At 40.9% G+C, this 22256-nt stretch overlaps 1 protein-coding gene across 1 annotated transcript in view; it reads right to left on the bottom strand.

The window, feature by feature from the left end:
* Nucleotides 1–22256, bottom strand: part of LOC133658011 (FERM and PDZ domain-containing protein 4-like) — a 123559-nt gene that overhangs the window by 45065 nt on the left and 56238 nt on the right. The window contains exons 2-4 of the mRNA XM_062059636.1: nucleotides 12060–12182; nucleotides 8321–8472; nucleotides 513–615 (exon numbers count right to left, since the gene is read on the bottom strand). Coding sequence (XP_061915620.1) covers nucleotides 513–615; nucleotides 8321–8472; nucleotides 12060–12182 — 378 coding nt within the window. The remainder of the gene's footprint in view (nucleotides 1–512; nucleotides 616–8320; nucleotides 8473–12059; nucleotides 12183–22256) is intronic.

The following is a 22256-nucleotide window of genomic DNA, read 5'->3' as shown; positions in this document are numbered from 1 at the left end:
TATGAAAATATTTTATGAAGGTTGAAAAGTTACTTAGTGCTGCTTTAATTTGCTTTGGTAGGCTTAAAATGAGCAAAATAGGTCAATATTACGTGTCATTATGAATATGCCTGTAACTACATTACATATTTACTTACAAAGTGTATGTAAAACGTTGATGAAAGTGGACTTTTGCTCGCATTTATTTACTAGTTAGAAAGCATTAATGCTTGTCTTGTTTTACATAAGGATTCTGAATGATGGGCAAAATAATAGATAAATAAAAAGTGCAGTTCCCCTTTAAGCTCAGCCTGCTAATGTTGGAGAAGAGGCTCTGCACACAGACTACTTCTGCTGCACAAGCAAGAGACGCTTGTTCGGGTCAGACGTCCAACTTGATTTGCTGAGATTATGTCTTACAAATGATGGTCGTTAACTTAATTTGAACTAAGATGACCAAATCTGACTATGTTCATTTATCCAATAGGTTTCTACTATACTATCAGTTCTTAGAGCGCCTCCAAGCCAGCCACCTGACAAGGTCGATTACTCGTTCTCTTGGAGCCGAACTGACAGGTTCCTCGTTGATCAGAATGATCTCATCCCCTGGCAACAGCTTTCCCTCTGATGGACCACCTACAAAACACACACACACACTCAAATTACACACAGAATGTCTCAGGAAATCAGGAACATTGTGTGCCTTGTGTAAGCCAATAAGGTTGCATGGTTGTCCTTTCCAACAGCTGTAAATAGATCAACCATCAGATCACTATTCTGTTTACAATGCAGTGCTCATTCAAATGTCTGAATGCTTAAAGGCCTACTGAAACCCACTACTACCGACCACGCAGTCTGATAGTTTATATGTCAATGATGAAATCTTAACATTATAACACATGCCAATACGGCCGGGTTAACTTATAAAGTGACATTTTAAATTTGCCGCTAAACTTCCGGTTCGAAACGCCTCTGAGGATGACGTATGCGCGTGACGTAGCCCGGCGAACACGGGTATGCCTTCCACATTGAAGCCAATACGAAAAAGCTCTGTTTTCATTTCATAATTCCACAGTATTCTGGACATCTGTGTTCGTGAATCTGTTGCAATCATGTTCATTGCATTACGGAGAAGGAAGCTGAGCAAGCAAAGAAGAAAGTTGCCGGTGCGAAATGGACGTATTTTTCGAACGTAGTCAGCAACAACAGTACACAGCCGGCGCTTCTTTGTTTACATTCCCGAAAGATGCAGTCAAGATGGAAGAACTCGGATAACAGAGACTCTAACCAGGAGGACTTTTGACTTCGATACACAGACGCCTGTAGAGAACTGGGACAACACAGACTCTTACCAGGATTACTTTGATTTGGATGACAAAGACGCAGACGTGCTACTGTGAGTATGCAGCTTTGGCTTCTAAACATTTGATCGCTTGACCGTATGTGCGCAACTTTTTTTTGCGTATGTACGTAACTTTTTTAAAATATATAAGCTTTATGAACCTTGGGTTAGGTCAGGGGTCGGCAACCTTTACCACTCAAAGAGCCATTTTGGCAAGTTTCACAAATTAAAGAAAGTGATGGGAGCCACAAAAAAAATTTACAATTTAAAGGCCTACTGAAATGAATTTTTTTTATTTAAACGGGGATAGCAGATCTATTCTATGTGTCATACTTGATCATTTCGCGATATTGCCATATTTTTGCTGAAAGGATTTAGTATAGAACAACGACGATAAAGATTGCAACTTTTGGTATCTGATAAAAAAAAGGCTTGCACCTACCGGAAGTAGCGTGACGTAGTCAGTTGAACATATATGCAAAGTTCCCTATTGTTTACAATGATGGCCGCATGAAGTGAGAGAGATTCGGACCGAGAAAGCGACAATTTCCCCATTAATTTGAGCGAGGATGAAAGATTTGTGGATGAGTAAAGTGCAAGTGAAGGACTAGTGGGGAGTTGAAGCTATTCAGATAGGGAAGATGCTGTGAGACCCGAGGGTGACCTGATATTCAGCTGGGAATGACTACAACAGTAAATAAACACAAGACATATATATACTCTATTAGCCACAACACAACCAGGCTTATATTTAATATGCCACAAATTAATCCTGCATAAAAACACCTGCGTGTTTGTTATGCTAGCTCCTAGCTCCTCTGCTAGCTCCTAGCTCCATAGAACACGCCAATACAATTCAAACACCTGATCAACACACACAATCACTCAGCCCAAAAGACAGTTTACCTAACCCAAGGTTCATAAAGCTTATATATTTTTAAAAAGTTACGTACGTGACGCGCACATACGGTCAAGTTATCGAATGTTTAGCAGCCAAGGCTGCATACTCACGGTACCTGATATTCAGCTGGGAATGACTACAACAGTAAATAAACACAAGACATATATATACTCTATTAGCCACAACACAACCAGGCTTATATTTAATATGCCACAAATTAATCCTGCATAATAACACCTGCGTGTTTGTTATGCTAGCTCCTAGCTCCTCTGCTAGCTCCTAGCTCCATAGAACACGCCAATACAATTCAAACACCTGATCAACACACACAATCACTCAGCCCAAAAGACCGTTCACCTAACCCAAGGTTCATAAAGCTTATATATTTAAAAAAAGTTACGTACATACGCAAAAAAAAGCCAAAGCTGCATACTCACAGTAGCACGTCTGCGTCTTTGTCATCCAAATCAAAGTAATCCTGGTAAGAGTCTGTGTTGTCCCAGTTCTCTACAGGCGTCTGTGTATCCAAATCAAAAGTCCTCCTGGTTAGAGTCTCTGTTATCCGAGTTCTTCCATCTTGACTGCATCTTTCGGGAATGTAAACAAAGAAGCGCCGGCTGTGTACTGTTGTGGCTGACTACGTTCGAAAAATACGTCCATTTCGCACCGACAACTTTCTTCTTTGCTTGCTTGGCTTCCTTCTCCATAATGCAATGAACATGATTGAAACAGATTCACGAACACAGATGTCCAGAATACTGTGGAATTATGAAATGAAAACAGAGCTTTTTCATATCGGCTTCAATGTGGAAGGCATACCCGTGTTCGCCGGGCTACGTCACGCGCATACGTCATCCGCAGAGGCGTTTCGAACCGGAAGTTTAGCGGCAAATTTAAAATGTCACTTTATAAGTTAACCCGGCCGTATTGGCATGTGTTATAATGTTAAGATTTCATCATTGATATATAAACTATCAGACTGCGTGGTCGGTAGTAGTGGGTTTCAGTAGGCCTTTAAAATGAAAAACACTGCATACAGAGCTTAAATGCTTTGTGCTATATTAACCAGGGGTCTCCGACACACGCACCGGCACGCACTTTGATGTGGACATTTGATGTTAGTGCAGCCCGCGAGTTTTGAATGAATGGCGCTTGATAGCGTCATACTTGCCAATCCTCTCATTTTTCCCCGGGAGACTCCCGAATATCAGAGCGTGATGACACCGCCTTCTACAGTCTGCCCTAACAGTGTACCTGCTTGACCACACGTAAGTGACAGCAAGGCGTACTACCTCAGCAACCACACATCTTACACTGACGGTGCCAATACCCAGAATCCCATGCAGCACTAACTCTTCCGTACTAGTTCAGCAACCACACATCTTACACTGACGGTACCAATACACATCTGACACTGACGGTACCAATACACATCTTACACTGACGGTACCAATACCCAGAATCCCATGCAGCACTAACTCTTCCGCTCAACCAACGCAAGGAGAGGGGGGGGGGGGGGGGGGGGTTGATGTGTGGGGGGGTTGTGGTAGCGGGGTGTATAATCTAGACCGGAAGAGTTAGGACTGCATGGGATTCTGGGTAATGGTTGTGTTGTGTTTATGTTGTGTTACAGTGCAGATGTTCTCCAGAAATGTGTTTTTCATTCTTTTTTGGTGTGGGTTCACAGTGTGGCGCATATTTGTAACGTAACAATGTTAAAGTTGTTTGATACGGCTACCGTCAGTGTAAGCTGTGTGGCTGATGAGTAAGTATGCTTTGCTGTCTCCTGTGTGTGCGATTAATAACAACATGCAACATACGGCTGGACTGGCACGCTATATGTAAATGCTATAGAGGACAATTACTGCAGTGCAATCAGGGCACGCCCTTTATCTAGTATTTATAGTCTAAATAGGATTAATTTTTCCCTGGGAGTTATTTATGAGAGACACTGAGATCCATAAGTCTCCTGGGAAAATCGGGGGGTCGGCAAGTATGTAGCTGAGCCGCATCAGAGTGGTCAAAGAGCCGCATGCGGCTCCGGAGCCGCGGGTTGCCGACCCCTGGGTTAGGTGAACAGTCTTTTGGGCTGAGTGATTGTGTGTGTTGATCAGGTGTTTGAATTGTATTGGCGTGTTCTATGGAGCTAGGAGCTAACATGGGAGCTAGGAGCTAGCATAACAAACACGCAGGTGTTTTTATGCAGGATTAATTTGTGGCATATTAAATATAAGCCTGGTTGTGTTGTGGCTAATAGAGTATATATATGTCTTGTGTTTATTTACTGTTGTAGTCATTCCCAGCTGAATATCAGGTACCGTGAGTATGCAGCCTTGGCTGCTAAACATTTGATAGCTTGACCGTATGTGCGCCTCACGTACGTAACTTTTTAAAAATATATAAGCTTTATGAACCTTGGGTTAGGTGAACGGTCTTTTGGGCTGAGTGATTGTGTGTGTTGATCAGGTGTTTGAATTGTATTGGCGTGTTCTATGGAGCTAGGAGCTAGCAGAGGAGCTAGGAGCTAGCGTAACAAACACGCAGGTGTTTTTATGCAGGATTAATTTGTGGCATATTAAATATAAGCCTGGTTGTGTTGTGGCTAATAGAGTATATATATGTCTTGTGTTTATTTACTGTTGTAGTCATTCCCAGCTGAATATCAGGTCACCCCCGGCTCTCACAGCATCTTCCCTATCTGAATAGCTTCAACTCCCCACTAGTCCTTCACTTGCACTTTACTCATCCACAAATCTCTCATCCTCGCTCAAATTAATGGGGAAATTGTCGCTTTCTCGGTCCGAATCTCTCTCACTTCATGCGGCCATCATTGTAAACAATAGGGAACTTTGCGTATATGTTCAACTGACTACGTCACGCTACTTCCGGTAGGGGCAAGCCTTTTTTTTATCAGATACCAAAAGTTGCAATCTTTATCGTCGTTGTTCTATACTAAATCCTTTCAGCAAAAATATGGCAATATCACGAAATGATCAAGTATGACACATAGAATAGATCTGCTATCCCCGTTTAAATAAAAAAAAATCATTTCAGTAGGCCTTTAATCACTGTTTTTGCATACAGCTGAATATTGATATAGTTCAATGTGTATAAACAATCAACAAAAGCACCAACATCTTCTGATAAGAAACCAAAATATCAGGATGAAGCAATGACATAAGAGTGACACTAAGTACAACGGCACTTTTTGACTAGAATTTGCAGTTCCGGTAGGAATTGCGTGCGAATGCCCTATGTGCGCAAGCCGCCGAACCGCCGGTAAGCGTGAGCGGAACTGAAATGCTTGAATGTCCAGGGTGAGTGGAGTGTGTGGATGTTGGAACGGTTCAAATCGGATGAGAAATGTGGGATATGGAGAGGTTTGTTTATTGCCTATTCATTTTCAATGAAGGGAAATTCCTGGTAATTCCGGGTAATCAGGGAATTTTCCAAACCAGGAAACATGCTAGCTTGAATGTCCAGGGAGTAAAGTGTATGGATGTTGGAACAATTCAAATCGGATGAGAAATGTGGGATATGCAGTAGATTGTATAATGCCCATTGAATGGGTAGAAAATTCCGGGCAAACTGGGAATTTGGGGAAAGGGATACAATATTTTGTGTTCCATATATGGGAAGAGCAGTTTTGGTGGATGGTTGAAAGGTCGGATTCGGGTTTTAAAACGGTGCACACTTTAAGAATTTAGGGGATTACAGAACTATGCATACATCAATTCATTCGAATAGGATTTTTCTGGAAATTTTGCAAATTTGGAAAAAATGGGAATTTTTTTAAATGTAAGATTTTAGCACAATTTTCCTAGATGATATGAATTGGTTGGTGTTGGAATTTTTGGAATCCGTTGAAAAATGTTGACCTAGTAACAGTTTAAATTGACAATGGGTATTTCAGAATTCCTGAAATTAAAGGAAAACCCGGAATTTTTAGGAGAAAAAAATAGGAACATTTGTTGTCCCAATTAAGAGGAATGTTTTGAAGGTAGAACGGTCAAAAACGTTTGAAAAATGTGGACTGTGAAAACTTTCCAGGTAAGATGAAAATAAGGCTTTGGAAAAACAGGAATTCTGGAAATTCCTGGAATTTGTTTGAACTTGAACAATGGTAGTTTGATTGTCCAAGGTGAGATGAGTGTGTGGATGGTGGGACAGTTTGAATCTGTCACAGAAATCACACGTTTAATAGTTTTTAAATTGGAATACAAATAAAGTGAAGTGTGTGGATGTTGGAACGGTTCAAATCGGATGGGAAATGTGGGATATGCAGTAATTTGTATAATGCCCATTAAAGGTGTAGAAAATTCCGGGAAAACCAGGAATTTGGGAAAAGGGAAAACATATTTGGCTTTCCATATATGGGAAGAGCAGTTTTGGTGGATGTTTGAAAGGTCGTATTCAGGTTTAAAAAGTGCGCAAACTTTGAGAATTTAGGGGATCGTAAAACTATGAATACGCTCATTTATTTGAATAGGAATTTCCTGGAAATTTAGCAAATTCTGAAAAAAATAGAATTTTTTAGCACAGTTGTCCTAGATGATATGAATGGGTTAGTGTTGGAATTTTTGGAATCCGTTAAAAAATGTTGACGTAGTAACAGTTTAAATTGAGAATGGGTATTTCGGAATTCCTAAAATTTAAGGAAACCCAAGAATTTGTACGAGAAAAAAATAGGAACATTTGTTGTCCCATTTAAGAGGAATGTTTTGAAGGTGGAATGGTCAAAAACGGTTGAAAAATGCGGACTGTGAGAACTTTCCAGTAAAGGTGAAAACAGGGAATTCTGGAAAATCTTGGAATTTTTTTTGAACTTGGAAAACGGTAGTTTATGATTGTCCAAGGTGAGATGAGTGTGTGGATGGTGGGACAGTTCGATAAAAACAGAATTCTAACAAAACGGCTAATTGTGGTTTCAGCATATCAAAGCCCAGAACTGAGAAGAATCACCCAGGATGTGACAAAGTATTATTACGCTGTGGTGTTTTAGTGGCCGGGCGGCGGCCATTGCATTGACACTTAAAAGATCCTCCGGGCTACCGATGAGTACTGTAATGTACAGTAAAACGAGTTTAAAACTGACTGTATGGGGTTTATGTCATGTGCCCGAGAGGTCTGATACTGTTAAGAAAAAAGTATTTAGAAGGTCAATAACCGTTTGTTTAACGGTTGTAAATAATGTAAATAATTCAATGTGATTATCTTGTGTGATGACTGTATTATGATGATAGTATATATGATAGTATATATCTGTATCATGAATCAATTTAAGTGGACCCCGACTTAAACAAGTTGAAAAACTTATTCGGGTGTTACCATTTAGTGGTCAATTGTACGGAATATGTACTTCACTGTGCAACCTACTAATAAAAGTCTCAATCAATCAAAAAAACAAAACGCTTTACTTTGAAAATATTAAATTCATTAATACTAATCCTACATCACGGAAAATCAAATTAAATGGGTAAACAAGGGACGACTGTAATGGAATTGATCTTTAAACGCTAACTGATATGATATTTTTTAATTTACGTGATACACTTTGACATACGGAGAAAAGTTGTCCTCATTATAACGGTGTAGAACAGGGGTCCCCAAACCACGGCCCGCCAACGTCCAAAATTCGGCCCGCAAGAAGCCACAAGTTAAAAAAAATAAATATATACAGTATATATATATTTTTTATTTGTATTATTATTTTTAAAAATCTGTCCTTTTTAATCAATTTTCTACCGCTTGTTACTCTCGGGGTCTTCTAGCCACTCAGGCAAATCATTTTGTCTAAAAATGCATATTCTCATATATATATATATATATATATATATATATATATATATATATATATATATATATATATATATATATATATATATATATATATATATATATATATATATATATATATGTGTATTCATATATACAGCCCGGCCCCCGGCCAAATTTTTTTAACCCAATGCGGCCCCCGGGTCAAAAAGTTTGGGGACCCCTGGTATAGAATGTCTTTGAATCGGTTCATGTGGAGCAATGCATAAACACATCCAGTAAAACTGATTAGAGGAATTTGGGGTGTGTCCACTATTACGAACCTGGCGTGACGGAGCGAACCACGACTGGTTTTTCACTGCCAGCCACAAAGCCAAAACCCAGGACAGGATCACGCCTCATCTCCACCAGGCGAGGCGCAGGCGGTAGTCCATCCAGATGAACTTCCTCCAGGGAGCTGCTCTGCGACACTTGGCTTGGAAGATATTGCAAACGGAACATGCCATTATAGTCAATCCGTGTCCCCACCTTATTGCACTTTCCCAACACAACCCCCCTTATTTCTTCTCCACCTTTAAATGCATCGCACATACAGTGTGAAGGCAACATAGTATAGTAAATCTGCCTGGAATGAAGCATGTTCCAATCATTGATATTCCCCTTCTCATCAGAGTGGAAAAGGGCTTAATCTCACTAGTGGGCAGAACAAGTCGCCGGTGGGTCAAGGGAAGGCTGAATCCGTAAGGTCAAACTGTTAAAGCCATTTATTTACATACGACAGGCTGCCATAGCCAGGAAATTAGATAGAGATTACGTTATGGGCAATAACACAAATGTTCTCACCAGCACAACAATAGCGAGAGTTGCAGAATTAAAGATAGTGATACCAATACTACAGTAACGTGGACGAGGAAGCATGATGATGAGCGGATTGTTTTTCCGAGATGCCACAGGAACTCCGGAGACAAAGGTGCAGGTAACACAAAGATTTATTTGCATAAATCATACAAAAATACAAAAACGAACAAAACAAGCAAACACAAGGAGAGCGTGCTGACTGCACACGGGAAGCTAACGTAATAGCTCACAAAGAATCACTAAGACGGGACTTAGCGTATGAAAAACCAACGTGACAGTTGCATATGAGCAAACAAAAGCACCAGACTGAGTGAGGGGAAAACCAGGACAAAATAGCTCTCTGATTAGTGTCCGGCAGCAGGTGAGCGTCCCGAACACTAATCAGAGGCAGGTGAAAACAATCAGCACCCATGACAACCAAGAAACACAAAACAGGGGTGCTGAAACAGAACTTAAACCACAAGTGAATCAAAACCCAAAATAAACTATAATCCGGGCAACGGATCGTAACAACTACGAGCTAACTTCGGGGTCAGTGTGTTTACCTTTCAACATATCATTCCTGGAAAATGATGGAATTACCAGTCTTGGAGGATGCTCATTCAGTATTTTGATGTTGTCGAAAAAATGATAACAGACATGACAAAAAACTATAGTCATTTCCAATGGCAACTTTCTGGCTTTAAAAAGCACTAAAGGAAATCTGGAAAATAACAGTTTCATTTTTAGATTAAGCCGAGTGAAAAGAAATGGAATCACTCAATTCTGTCTGAAAATAGGGAATCAACACACCACTGATACTTTGTTGCACCACCTGTGGCTTTTTAAAACAGTCTCTGAGGCATAGACTTAACGAGTGACAAACAGTACTCTTCTTCAATCTTGCTCCAACTTTCTCTGATTGCTGTTGGACCATGGGCCAATTTCTTTAATTTGCACCACAGATTTTCAGTTGGATTGAGCACCGGACTATTTGCAGGCAATGTGTCTTTCTTCAGGGGAAATGTTTACAGTTTTTGCTCTTTGGCAAGATGCTTCACATTATCATCTTGAGAAATGACATCATCATCTCTAAACATAATTTTCAATTAATGGAATAAAAAAACGTGTCCAAAATATCAATGTCAACTGGTGCATTTATCGAAGATGTTACGACAGCCCTCTCCCCATTGACATTACCCAACATGCAGGCCCATATCATCGATGACCGTGGGAGTTTGCATAGTTTCTTAAGGCAGTCATCCTCGTAAAACTCAATAGAGCGGGACCAAACAAAAGTTCCAGCATCATCACCTTGCCCAACACAGATTGACGATTCATCCCTGAATATGACTTTCATCCAGTCATTGGTAGTTTATGATTGCTTTTCCTTACCTTATTGTAAACTTGTTTTTAGTGATTAGTGATTCCCAGAGCCCAAAAACAGTCTGCGGGCTGTAGAGCGTTTTCTATTTGGGCTCCAGTACTATGGAATGCTCTACCGGTAACAGTTAGAGATGCTACCTCAGTAGAAGCATTTAAGTCCCATCTTAAAACTCATTTAGATACACTAGCCCTTAAAAAGACTCCCCTTTTAGGCCAGTTGATCTGCCGTCTCTTTTCTGCTCAGCCCCCCTCTCCTGCGTGGAGAGGTTATTAGGTGACCACAGATGAAGCGCTAGCTGTTCAAAGTCGGGACCCGGGGTGGACCGCTCATCTGTGCATCAGTTGGGGATGTCTCTAGGCTGCTGACTTGTCTCCACTCAAGATGATCTCCTGCTGGCCCCACTATGGACTGAACTCTCACACTATTAACTAGATCCACTCGACCTCCAATGCACCGGTTGCCCAGGGGGAGGTCCCCACATCTGCGGTCCCCTCCAAGGTTTCTCACTGTATCCCATTGGGTTGAGTTTTTCTTGCCCTGATGTGGGATGTCGTTGTGGCTTGTGCAGCCCTTTGAGACACTTGTGATTAAGGGCTATACATATAAACTTTGATTGATTGATTGATTTAATTTTTTCTTTCAAGCTGTTAATGATAGATTTTGTTTAGCTTTTCTGTATTTAAATTCCGTTTCCTTCAGGCGGTTTCTTACGGTTGGCTCACAGACAGTGACTCCACTTTCCGCCCATTTGTTCTTCGTTGCATTTTCTGTTTATAAGAATATTGTCTTAAGTTTTCTGTCTTGACGCTTTGATGTTGTCCTTGGTCTACCAGTATGCTTGCCTTTTACAACCTCCCCATGTTGTTTGTTCTTGGTCCAGTTTTTAGACACAGCTGATTGTGAACAATCAACAGCCTTTGCAACATTGTGTGATAAATTACCTTCTTAAAAAAGCTTGATAATCCTCTCCTGCGTTTCTATTGACATCTTTCGTGTTAGAGCCATGATTCATGTCAACCCGTCTGGTGCAACAGCTCTCCAAGAAGTGTTTTAACTGCAGAAAACTACTACAGCTTTGGAAAAGGAAAATTTACAGGGTGAGTCCATAGTTTTTTCTTCAAAACGCCAGTTTGTTACACTCTGCTTGATCGATAACTAACATTCATTTTCTTGATTTCTTTTAGTGTTTGCTGAAGCCAGAAAGTTACCATTTAAAATGACTATAATTTTGTGTCATGTCTGTTATCTGTTTAAACAACTGAATGAACATCCTCCAAGTCTGGTTATTCCATAATTTAGGGTGACTGATGATCCTAAATGAATATTTAGCTAAATTAGTCAAAATATTGATACTTGATGAGAGTCAATACTATATAAGAACTTTTAAATTGTTTTTTAACTAACAAAAATGAAATTTCAATCTAATCACTGATGCTCCTCTTCTTATCAACACTAGCAATTTATGAATGAATCCATCCTTATGCGTACGCCTGGCAGTGGCCACTGAACAGCAACAAAGTAACCCAACAGTTGTCGTTATATTACCCTCTCTCTAACTCTTATCTAATTCCTGATTTCCTTTCAATATGTGCATATTTTCTGCTGCAACACGCTTCCATCTACTGCTCTTAAACCTTACTAAGCACTTATCTCTTACGTTGTTTCAAGCTAGTTTAGTGATTAGCTTGCCTGCTCCTTCCTCCCAGCTGGTGGATTGAGAATTAAAAATAGTAATTGAAGGTCTAAAAATTTGGACGGTTCCAGTAGAATGTGGAATATAAGTCCCAGTTCCCATCAAAGCCCAAGACAGGTTATATTGATATCCTGGTTCTACATACTGGGTAAGACAGTTCCGGCCATCCCTGCTGTTGTTCATGCTGTCCCAGCTGTACGGCGGCCCCTGCAGTCCTCCCCAGGTGGCTGGACCGGGGGGCGGCCAGCCGGACGTCTTGTTCTTGTGGCTGAAAAATAAGAGAGAGCGATCAGACAGACCGTTACTGTTTGAAGAACCATATTTAGAAATGATCCAGTACAGACGTAAGCCTAATTAGTGTTGTGAGGTTCTGCCAAGGGTAGCTCATGGGGAATCAAAGGCTGCATGGTTTGACAATGCTTGGCCTAAAGTCTCTCATGCGGAGAGGAAAACCCTGATAAACGGTGTAAGTGCAGATTAACCCAACAATGTCATTGAGGATTTTAGGAGAGTAGGAACAGGCAGGAACAAAGCAAAAAAATGGAACTGTGAAAGGTTTTTTTGAATGCGGAATACTAGAATCAGTGTAAGCAGCATTGATCCAGGGTAAATCAAACAAGAATAATTTCCCCATTAGTCAAATACAAGCCTGTGAGCATGTGCAGTCCATTTTAGTCCAAACCACTAAAAGCCTGTCTTACAATAAGTTAAGTGCATACTAGATAAGGATGTTGTCACCATACGAATCCAGGTGACTAGGTCCCGCATGGTGTCGCTGATGGAACGGATGCATCAGTGAGTCATGTCATCGCCTTTAGTGGGTTGGAAACACTCTTGTCCAGAGGTTGTAATAGTGAAAAAAGTCTCACAGCTGTCAGTCATCTCCGTCAAGAACTGAACGAGGCAGAAAGCCATTCTTTCTTCGAAGTTTCAGCAAGTGCTGAGTTTGCGTCCAGGGCAAAAATCCGATCCGCTGCGACCCTTCAACACCTTGAGTGGGACACTCAGGACAAATAGACGCCGCCGCGTGAACGGGTGTGTCAACGTTGATCAACATTCATGGGTCGGTCATTGTGCAGCTGTAAGCAGCTGTGCTTCAAACTGAACCAAACTGCCATGGCCTCGCCTCCTTTATCCCATAATCCCTCTCATCAAAGAGAAAACAAATCCAAGCTTGTGTGTGTGTGTGTGTGTGTGTGTGTTGTTGTTGTGTGTTTGTGGGTACGAGACAGAGAGAAAATGAGAGGCCGTGTGTGTATATCTACGTGTCCATTGCAGCTGTGCATGAGTGTGTATGTAGAGTAAGAGGATTTTCGGAACGCGGTGCTGTGGATGGGGCTGGGGGGCAACTCTGAGAGCCGTCTCTTAAAGTTAACATGAATGGCATTCTTGACTATCTTTTTTAAGAAGAATATTCTCCACTGTCTGAAATAAGGATGTCCCGATCCACATTTTTGGCGTCTGATCTGATTTCCCTCAAAGCCTTCCTGTATCCATAGACTTACTACCTGAATATGTGAACAATAAAAACTACCCAAAATAATTTTGTAATAAAAACAACAAGAAAAGGACAAAAATGTATCAAATCTATCTAGTATTGTTTATACATTGATACTATACCAGGTACCAACAGAAATCAACATCTTGATCACCCCTACTTTACATTGAAGCTTTAGCGGTAGATTCTTGTATCGTCCTACTGAGTGTGTGTGTGTGTGTGTGTGTGTGTGTGTGTGTGTGTGTGTGTGTGTGTGTGTGTGTGTGTGTGTGTGTGTGTGTGTGTGTGTGTGTGTGTGTGTGTGTGTGTGTAGCATGCTCAGCTATTCCTTTTCCTCCAGTACTCTAGTCCATCCATCCTCTTATCTGAGGTTGGTTCGTGGGGGCTCCAGCCTAAACAGAGAAGCCCAGACTTCCCTTTCGCTGGCTACTTTGTCCGGCTCCTCCAGGAGGATCTCAAGGTGTTCCCAGGCCAGCAGAGACATGGTCTCTCCAATGGGTCTTTCCCGTGGCCTCCTACCAGTCTAACGTGGTCTGGATACCTCCTGACCAGATGCCCCTCACCACCTCATCTGGCTCCTCTTAATGTGGAAGAGCAGCAGCTTTACTCCTGAGTTCCTCCCAAATAAAACATCTCTAAGGGAGAGCTCTGCTACCCTACGGGAGAAACCCATATCAGCCGATCTTGAAGCTCATCATGACCGCAGGTGAGAATAGGACCATAGCCCGACTGGTAAAGTGAGGGCTTTGCCTTCAGACTCAGCTCCTTCTTCACCATGTCGGACCAATGCGGACTCCAGCTGTGGATCTCATGGTCCATTCTTCACTCAATCCTCTACTTGGAGCAAGGATCTCATCTCCGACACAGAGATGGCACTCCACCCAGAACAATCGACTCAGACCCGCAGGTGCCGATTCTCATCCCAGTCGCTTCACACTCGGCTTCAAACCAATTCAGTGCAGAGCAGAATATCACGGCCCAAAGAAGTCAGCAAGACCATATCATCTGCGAAAAGCAGAGACCCAATCATGCAGCCCCCAAACCGGATCCCCTCAAGAAATTACGTCCATAAAAGTTATGAATGGAATTGGTGACAAAGGGCAGCATAAAGAAAGAATATATTATGATATGATGAATCTATACTCTACAGTCGTGTAAAGTCCTCTTAGTGTACTCTAAAAAATGCAATATCCTCCTGAGAACCAGCGTCCCCCTTCATTGGGTTTTTGTTTTTGGTCTTGTTACGGTGGTGTCGCATGGTTATGCGCTGGTCGTTTTCCCAAGATGCAAATGGACGTCAGGAAACCGAGCAGGTGAGTGTCCCGACTACTAACCAGAGGCAGGTGAACATAATCAGCACCCATGGCAACGAGGAACACAAACAGGGGTGCTGAAACAAAAACAAGGGAATCCTAAATAGTTGTGTGTGAATGGGTGAATGTGGAAATACTGTCAAAGCGCTTTGAGTACCTTGAAGGTAGAAAAAGCGCTACTCAAGTATAACCCATTTATCATTTCTCCCCCCCTTAAGGGATGGATTCCAGACGTCCCAAGAAAAAAAAACTGAACCAGTTCAAAGTCATGGGAGGGCGGAGGGAGGACTTGGTGGTGGGTCGCCAAGCGTCCCTGAATCTACCGGGGATGAGTCAGGTTGTGGTGGCGTGTCGAACGCTGCCACAACTGCCGAGGCGGTCGCCCACGGAACGGCCATATTTGTGGCCGATGAGGAGGCAGACGTGAGCGGCCCGTCCTGGCAGCGAGTCGAAGCCTTCATGGATGGCCTCCGCCTTCGCTGACGCGAAGTTGCACATGGCTTTGCAACTTTGTCCCTGAGCCAAACAAAGTTGATGGGGAACAGCAAACCTTCGGGACCCCACATCCGACTATCGTTCTCCTCGGGAGAATAGCGCAGGATCTCCGCTTCCATCGCCCTTAGCACCATTCACGTCTTCTCGTCCACTTCCTCCATGTCCGCTGCTGGAAAACTTCTTGCTGGCTGTTTTCTGTTACTATTGGGTCGCATGGTTATGCGCTGGTTGTTTTCCCAAGATGCAGATGGACGTCAGGAAACCAAGTTCAGGTAAGAAAAAGTATTTATTCTAATAAATAAATCAAGCAAGAATACAAGAAGGAAATGCGTGCCAATTGCACGGGAAGCTATGGCTATGCTATGGAAAAGCTTAGCACAGGAACAAGAAGCTAGGATCTACCAACGTAACTGTTGCATGTAGCAAACAAAACAGCCAGGCCGAGTGGGCGAGAGGCGGGAATAAATAGCTCTCTGATTAGTGACCGGGAGCAGGTGAGCGTCCCGACCACTAACCAGAGGCAGGTGAACATAATCAGCACCCATGGCAACGAGGAACACAAACAGGGGTGCTGAAACAGAAACAAGGGAATGCTAAATATAAACAAAATATGATCCGGGCTACGGATCATCAAATTTCTGATAAAAAAAAAAAAAAAAAAAAACTATAACTGTCCACTGCAGAGGACTCTATCTCTCAGGAGGTTGCACCTCACAACTGACAAACCAACATCCTCTAACCTACAATAAGAGACCGCTCTTGGATCTGCACAAAAACAAAATGGTTTCAAACTGGCATAAGTATATGTAAATGATCTCACATATTGATAATATATTAAACCATAACATATGTATTAAGACTACATGTATACCTTGAGTGAGTATTTTTTTACGTCTGTTTGGCACTCGATTTTACGCATTCACGCTAAGGGGATTTCAGCAATACACTTAGATAAGCAAATCAATGCCTTCACTCTATCCTGAGGAGCATCTATCTTCCATTCTGCTGCGGCATGACATTTCTTGATGGATGTTTCTGTGATATGATTCTCTGTAGTAAAGCTCGTGCGGCTAATGGATAGCCGAGAAAGCCCAAACACGCACACAAAAATTTCTTTGCTGTTACTTGAGTTATTCCCACCTAATTAGAATCCAGATTGTTTGTTGTTACGATGTAATGAGCTCAGCGGGAGTGATTGCTCACATCTGGCCTTTCATAGGGTTGCCATTAAAGATATTGATCCTGCCTCCGCATTCTGCTGCTTTAAGAAGTGGGTATCAGTGATGAATTACAGCTGCTGGCAGCCTTTCAAACTTTTAGGACCAATGAATGTTTATCTGGTGACAGATGCTATCGGCGGATGACAGTCAGTGTGTCTTTTTGCAGGCCCAGACAAATAAAATAGTATTTTTTGGGGAAAGAAATTAGAAATTTTGGTGGTTGCAGTGCAGATTTTATATACAGTAAAAAAACCTCAAACATAATCAATAATATTAAATAATAATAATATAAGCAAAACAACTACATATCGCTCTAGCATGGCGGCCAATGTTAAAGTTAAAGTACCAATGATTGTCACACACACACTAGGTGTGGCGAAATTATTCGCTGCATTTGACCCATCACCCTTGATCACCCCCTGGGAGGTGAGGGGAGCAGTGGGCAGCAGCGGTGGCCGCGCCCGGGAATCATTTTTGGTGATTAAACCCCCAATTGCAACCCTTGATGCTGACTGCCAAGCAGGGAGGTAATGGGTCCCATTTTTATAGTCTTTGGTATGACTCGGCCAGGGTTTGAACTCACAACCTACCGATCTCAGGGTGGACACTCTAACCACTAGGTCCATCCACACGCTTCAAAGTCACTAATCTATGTTTCTTACATGTATCGTTATCACTGGAGGACTACAAGACAAGGACTTGCTAAACATTCTATACTACACACCCTAGGAGGATACAATTAGCCCTGGTAAGGTGGAGCTTTTGAATGTAAACAGGGGTGGGCGGATCGATACCAATAAAGTAAAGTATCAATATATGGTTAATAATACAGTGATTACATTTTTTTTATCAGCACAAAATCATATTTTTAATTTTTCTTATTGTTCACAAACTCAGGAATTAAGTACTTGGACACAAATCAGCGCCGATAATACCGATAGTTTTTGCTTATTTTTAGTTGTTTTGCACTATTGAGTTAATTTTACTCAAATTATTGTATGTAATAAAAAAGAATGGGGACATAATTTAAATATGTAATTTATATTGTTACACTGCCTGTTTTTGTCTCATTATAATTGTGATCCTTATTTGAATCATTCAATGATCTTGTAAATTTAAAGGGTGTATTGGAAATGTTCTACTCAGGCAGTCAAACAGAATGATCTTTTCTTATATTTGACGAAAGGCCTCGAGTGCGGTTCAATAAAGGCACAGGTAATATTCTTTGCAAGGTATGTAAGGAGTGCGCAATAAAAAAGAGCGATGCGTTATTTTCTTGTACACTGAATACAAGGTGGGAGGGAGGGAGTAAGCTCAGTTTGGAGGAGGTAGAGAGCATATGTCATAACAACAACTCTAAACAATTAGGGCACTGTTAACCACAATAGAGAAGTTTTTACTTTCGAAATGAGTGAACCATGACAAGGTCAAGTACAGGCTTGAATGTGCTTCCTACACAGTAATATTGTATCTTATACAAAGGCACATAAATGTTTTCCAACATATTGGCATCAGCATTAGCATGGCCAGTACTGCCCCTGTAACTACTTGGTATTGGACCGATCACCCAAAACTAATATAAAGTATCCAAACAACAGAATAGTAAGTGTTTAGTACATTTTAAAATAACTATAAGTAGACATGTGTTGCAGCAAAAAGTAACCACATATTAACAGTAAATTAGCAAGTAGATTAATATTAGTTTTTACAAAAATTATGCAATATATTACCATGTACATCAGCCACAATGATTGTATTATCATTTATATACCAAATAACATACATCGTGATGTATATCATTATGACAGGAGGCTGCAATATATATTGTGACATAAATTTGAGGCCATATGCCTATCAGGCAATGAAGGAAAACATACTGGCATATACTAGCCATGTACACAAGGCTGTTTGAATGCCAAACTAGGGACATACTGTACAAACACTAAGGAAATTAATATTATAGTGATTGTGACACAAGTTAAATGAAAACTTATAAATAGGCCAGCAAATCAAGATCTGTATCAAATAAAAAATACAAAATGGAAAGAAATGAATGGCCGTAAAGCCAGTGTGGGTTCTTTTGGCGCTCAGTGGCAGTGTAGATGTAAGTCTACACAAGTGCCCTGTAACTGACTGGTAACTAGAGATCTAACGGTATGAAAATGTCATACCACGATTATTGTGACCAAAAGTATTACAATTATCACAATATTATTGAATGTGCAATATTCTTTAATGTGCTCAAAAAGTACTTATACACACACTAAAATCTTTAACCACCTTTCATTTTCAAATAAATAAATAATTTCCTTGGTAGATGAAACATGATATTACTCTGGCTTTTTAAGAGCCATATTATTGCTATTTGAGTTTAGATTGGGGTATGATGTTTGTAATGGGGAAATAATTTTAGCATTTAAGATAGCTAGCGATTAGCACACTAGCTGTTTCTCCAGGAAATTGAGCAATATCACAGTAATATACTTTTTTTTTGGCTCTGACTTATCCGGGCACCGATTCCTGCAAAACCCATGCCATGGTACGGTACCTGCACTGCACGTGACATCACGCCCGTTTGCCAGCTCATCTGGCTCATCGCACTTCGGCACTTGGCGATCACTCCAGCAGCACTGAGAGCGCAGTCAGCCAAACTACTTCTCAGCAATTTTCAGTGCCACTAAAGTAATTGACTCAGAAAACGCTCCAATGTAAGCAAGGCTGCACTTTCCCAAAAATGCGATAGCTTGATGCAAATACACATTGGCTTTGCCATTGACGTGCTACTGATAAGCATTAACAATTCAACACCTCCAAATGTGTTATTTGATAACTTCAACAAAGATGCACGTTATAATCAAAAAGCCTGTGCGTAATAAGTACAATACTTACATTATTAACACTTCAGGGCGCAACAAAAGACGACATTCAGTAATGACTGAACTGACGAGCTATCACGGCATAAACTACACACTACTCCCGTCTTGGGAATTACAACTTATTGTCATACTTTCAAATGAGACTCAGAAATATGGAAAAAAAGACAAGATATAACAACTATACAGCAGGTATTATAATCAGCTAATTTATATATGTGATTTTAATAACAAAAACAATTAATATTAATTAACCACCACAAAAGTACCCAATATTGGTACAGTTGAGCACCGGCATCGATTCCCAGGTACTGGGACTTGGTATGGTATCGGTTCAAATGTGAACAGTACCCACCCCGAACCGTGAGTTTATCCAAATCAAAGTGCGGTAATCAATCACGGTTTTATGAAAATTAAAGCTTGAAAAGGATAATACAAACCATCTGGAATTTTTCTGTGGTTAATATAATAATAATAATAATACTTGTAATCGTTACAGATGGACTGCAGTCTGCCTTTCCCCTAAAGTCAGCTGAGATAGGCTCTAGTTCTGACCTTATCCTGACTGCAGAGAGCGACCAAAAAGAGCCAACGGTACACATGTTTGAAATAAACTTCAACCAACCAACCATCAAACTGGAAGAGAAAATGGATGGATATTCTGAAAAGATAGACAAACAGCGCGATCTGGTGGGTCACGGACCCTATAATGAAGAGGTCCTCAACAGTGACGCGATTACAGAAACAATGAAATTATAAACTACTGCATTTTCTCCGACTTAACTTTTGCCTGTCCCACTAAACACACTGATAAGCGTGTTAATAGACATATTACAACTCCTTTGTTATGGCCACCTACTCAGTGGCCTAGTGGTTAGAGTGTCCACCCTGAGATCGGTAGGTTGTGAGTTCAAACCCCGGCCGAGTCATACCAAAGACTGTAAAAATGGGACCCATTACCTCCCTGCTTGGCACTCAGCATCAAGGGTTGGAATTGGGGGTTAAAATCACCAAAAATTATTCCCGGGCGCGTCACCGCTGCTGCCGACTGCTCCCCTCACCTTCCAGGGGGTGAACAAGGGGATGGGTCAAATGCAGAGGACCCCACCTCGTGTGTGTGACAATCATTGGTACTTTAACTTTAAATGGGACAATGGACATTAACCAAATGAACAATACATTTACATACAATAAGTTTTATATTGTGCTGAAATAAATAAACCAAAATAATAATAAATATACACCACTTTAGTCATAATTTTTTCGCTTAAGACATTTCTCTATAACATTGGCGCCAGACTTATTTAGTTTGTTTTATATTGTCATTACTACCACAAGTGTTGGTAAAGTATATTGCAACTGAGTACCGCTGCTGCCTATTTGGACAACAGCTGAAAAACCCATATATTACATTCTAGGGGGCCCTATGGTTAAGAAACGCTGGTATATAGAATATGCCATTAACATGCCAGGGACCATCTCTCCGCCCAGGACTCCCACGACTTCAGCGTTATAGTGAGTAGATTTTTCATGCTCAAGCTCATTTTTTTGGTGTTTTTTTTTCTGCCACATGTGGAAAGCCGGTCCGTGAAAATAATGCACACATTAAACCGGTCCCTGGTGGAAAAAAGGTTTGGTATCCCTGCTCTAATGGTGGCCTCCCATAAATGTAATCAAGTAGTCTCTGTGTGACTGTCTGCGGACGGCAAGGCCACTGCTGCCTGAACACTTCCAGAATCTATAATTAGCAACAATGACGTCATGACAAGAATGGTGCACAGTACAAGACAGGTTTGTGCCAAGACCAAAGACTAAACTTGACCACAGGGCTCAAACTTAACCATGGCAACTGTGGCAAAAGCCGCGACCGCCCTCGTCATTTGCCGTGAGCCCTAAAAAATTTACCAACATCTGCGGCAAGAACATGCCGTGACCGCCCTTGAATTTTTATTTGTTAATGGACGAGGGATGTAACGGTAAACGGTATAATGATAATTTGCGATAAAATTCCAGACGTTTAGTAATACTTCTAATTTTTTAATTACCAAAAAAACATAATTTATTAATGCATTTTAGTCAACAGGAAGTCAGGCGCATGCACACTAGCGTCGTTTGGCTTGATAATCCCGACTAAGGACACTGACTTTGCTCCCGAGATTTCCCCTCGGAGTAAACAGAGCCAAGAGCTTGGTTTAACGTAATTGTCCCTCGCTTCCCGCCGTGCGTTTAAGAGCGCACTGCTGTGTTTAGATGGAGACAGGTGTGGACAATAATGGAGACCGTTGTGCCCACACAAATTATACAGCAAAGGAGAAAACTAATTGATGTTTTGCAGCAGGTGATGTGTCGTGAACGTTGTCACAGCTTGTTTATAAAGTCTTTAGTTTGTTGACTGGGGTGTTCACTCCTCCTTTATTTAACTGTATCAGTGATCAAATAACACCAATACTAGCTAAAATGTTTTGTCATCTCATCTTACTGAACGAAGACTGTAAAGATTCTGTATTCGATGTGAGAAGTGTTACTCCTTTATTTTAGTTGGCCAAACTGTTGAACCAAGAGAAGAACACAACTTGTTTATTAGACTTCTTCCTAATTAGCCAAACTGCTTTGTGTTTCATTTTGATATTAAAAAGTAAACCCCATGTTTTTTTTACATTACTTTTCATGTCACAAAGGTATTACTTCAAAAATCATTCATGTGACACATCATTTTGTTAATGTTTTATTGTGTATAGCTAATTCCTATACGACATATATCTGCTCAAACTCTTAATGGATCTGTCCCGATACATCATCTACATGTACATATAAATGTACATAACTTAAATAAATAAATAAATCATTAAAAAAATACCTCCCTCTATCAAAATGTAAAAATAGAGATAAAGGCATCATGAAATGACAAAAAGCTGACAAGTTTATATTAATAATGAATAAAAA

This window comes from Entelurus aequoreus, linkage group LG01 (assembly GCF_033978785.1).
Source record: "Entelurus aequoreus isolate RoL-2023_Sb linkage group LG01, RoL_Eaeq_v1.1, whole genome shotgun sequence".
Taxonomy (NCBI): Eukaryota; Metazoa; Chordata; class Actinopteri; order Syngnathiformes; family Syngnathidae; genus Entelurus; species Entelurus aequoreus.
Note: the sequence above shows the minus strand (reverse complement) of the source record. Positions and strands in the feature narration are given on the sequence as shown.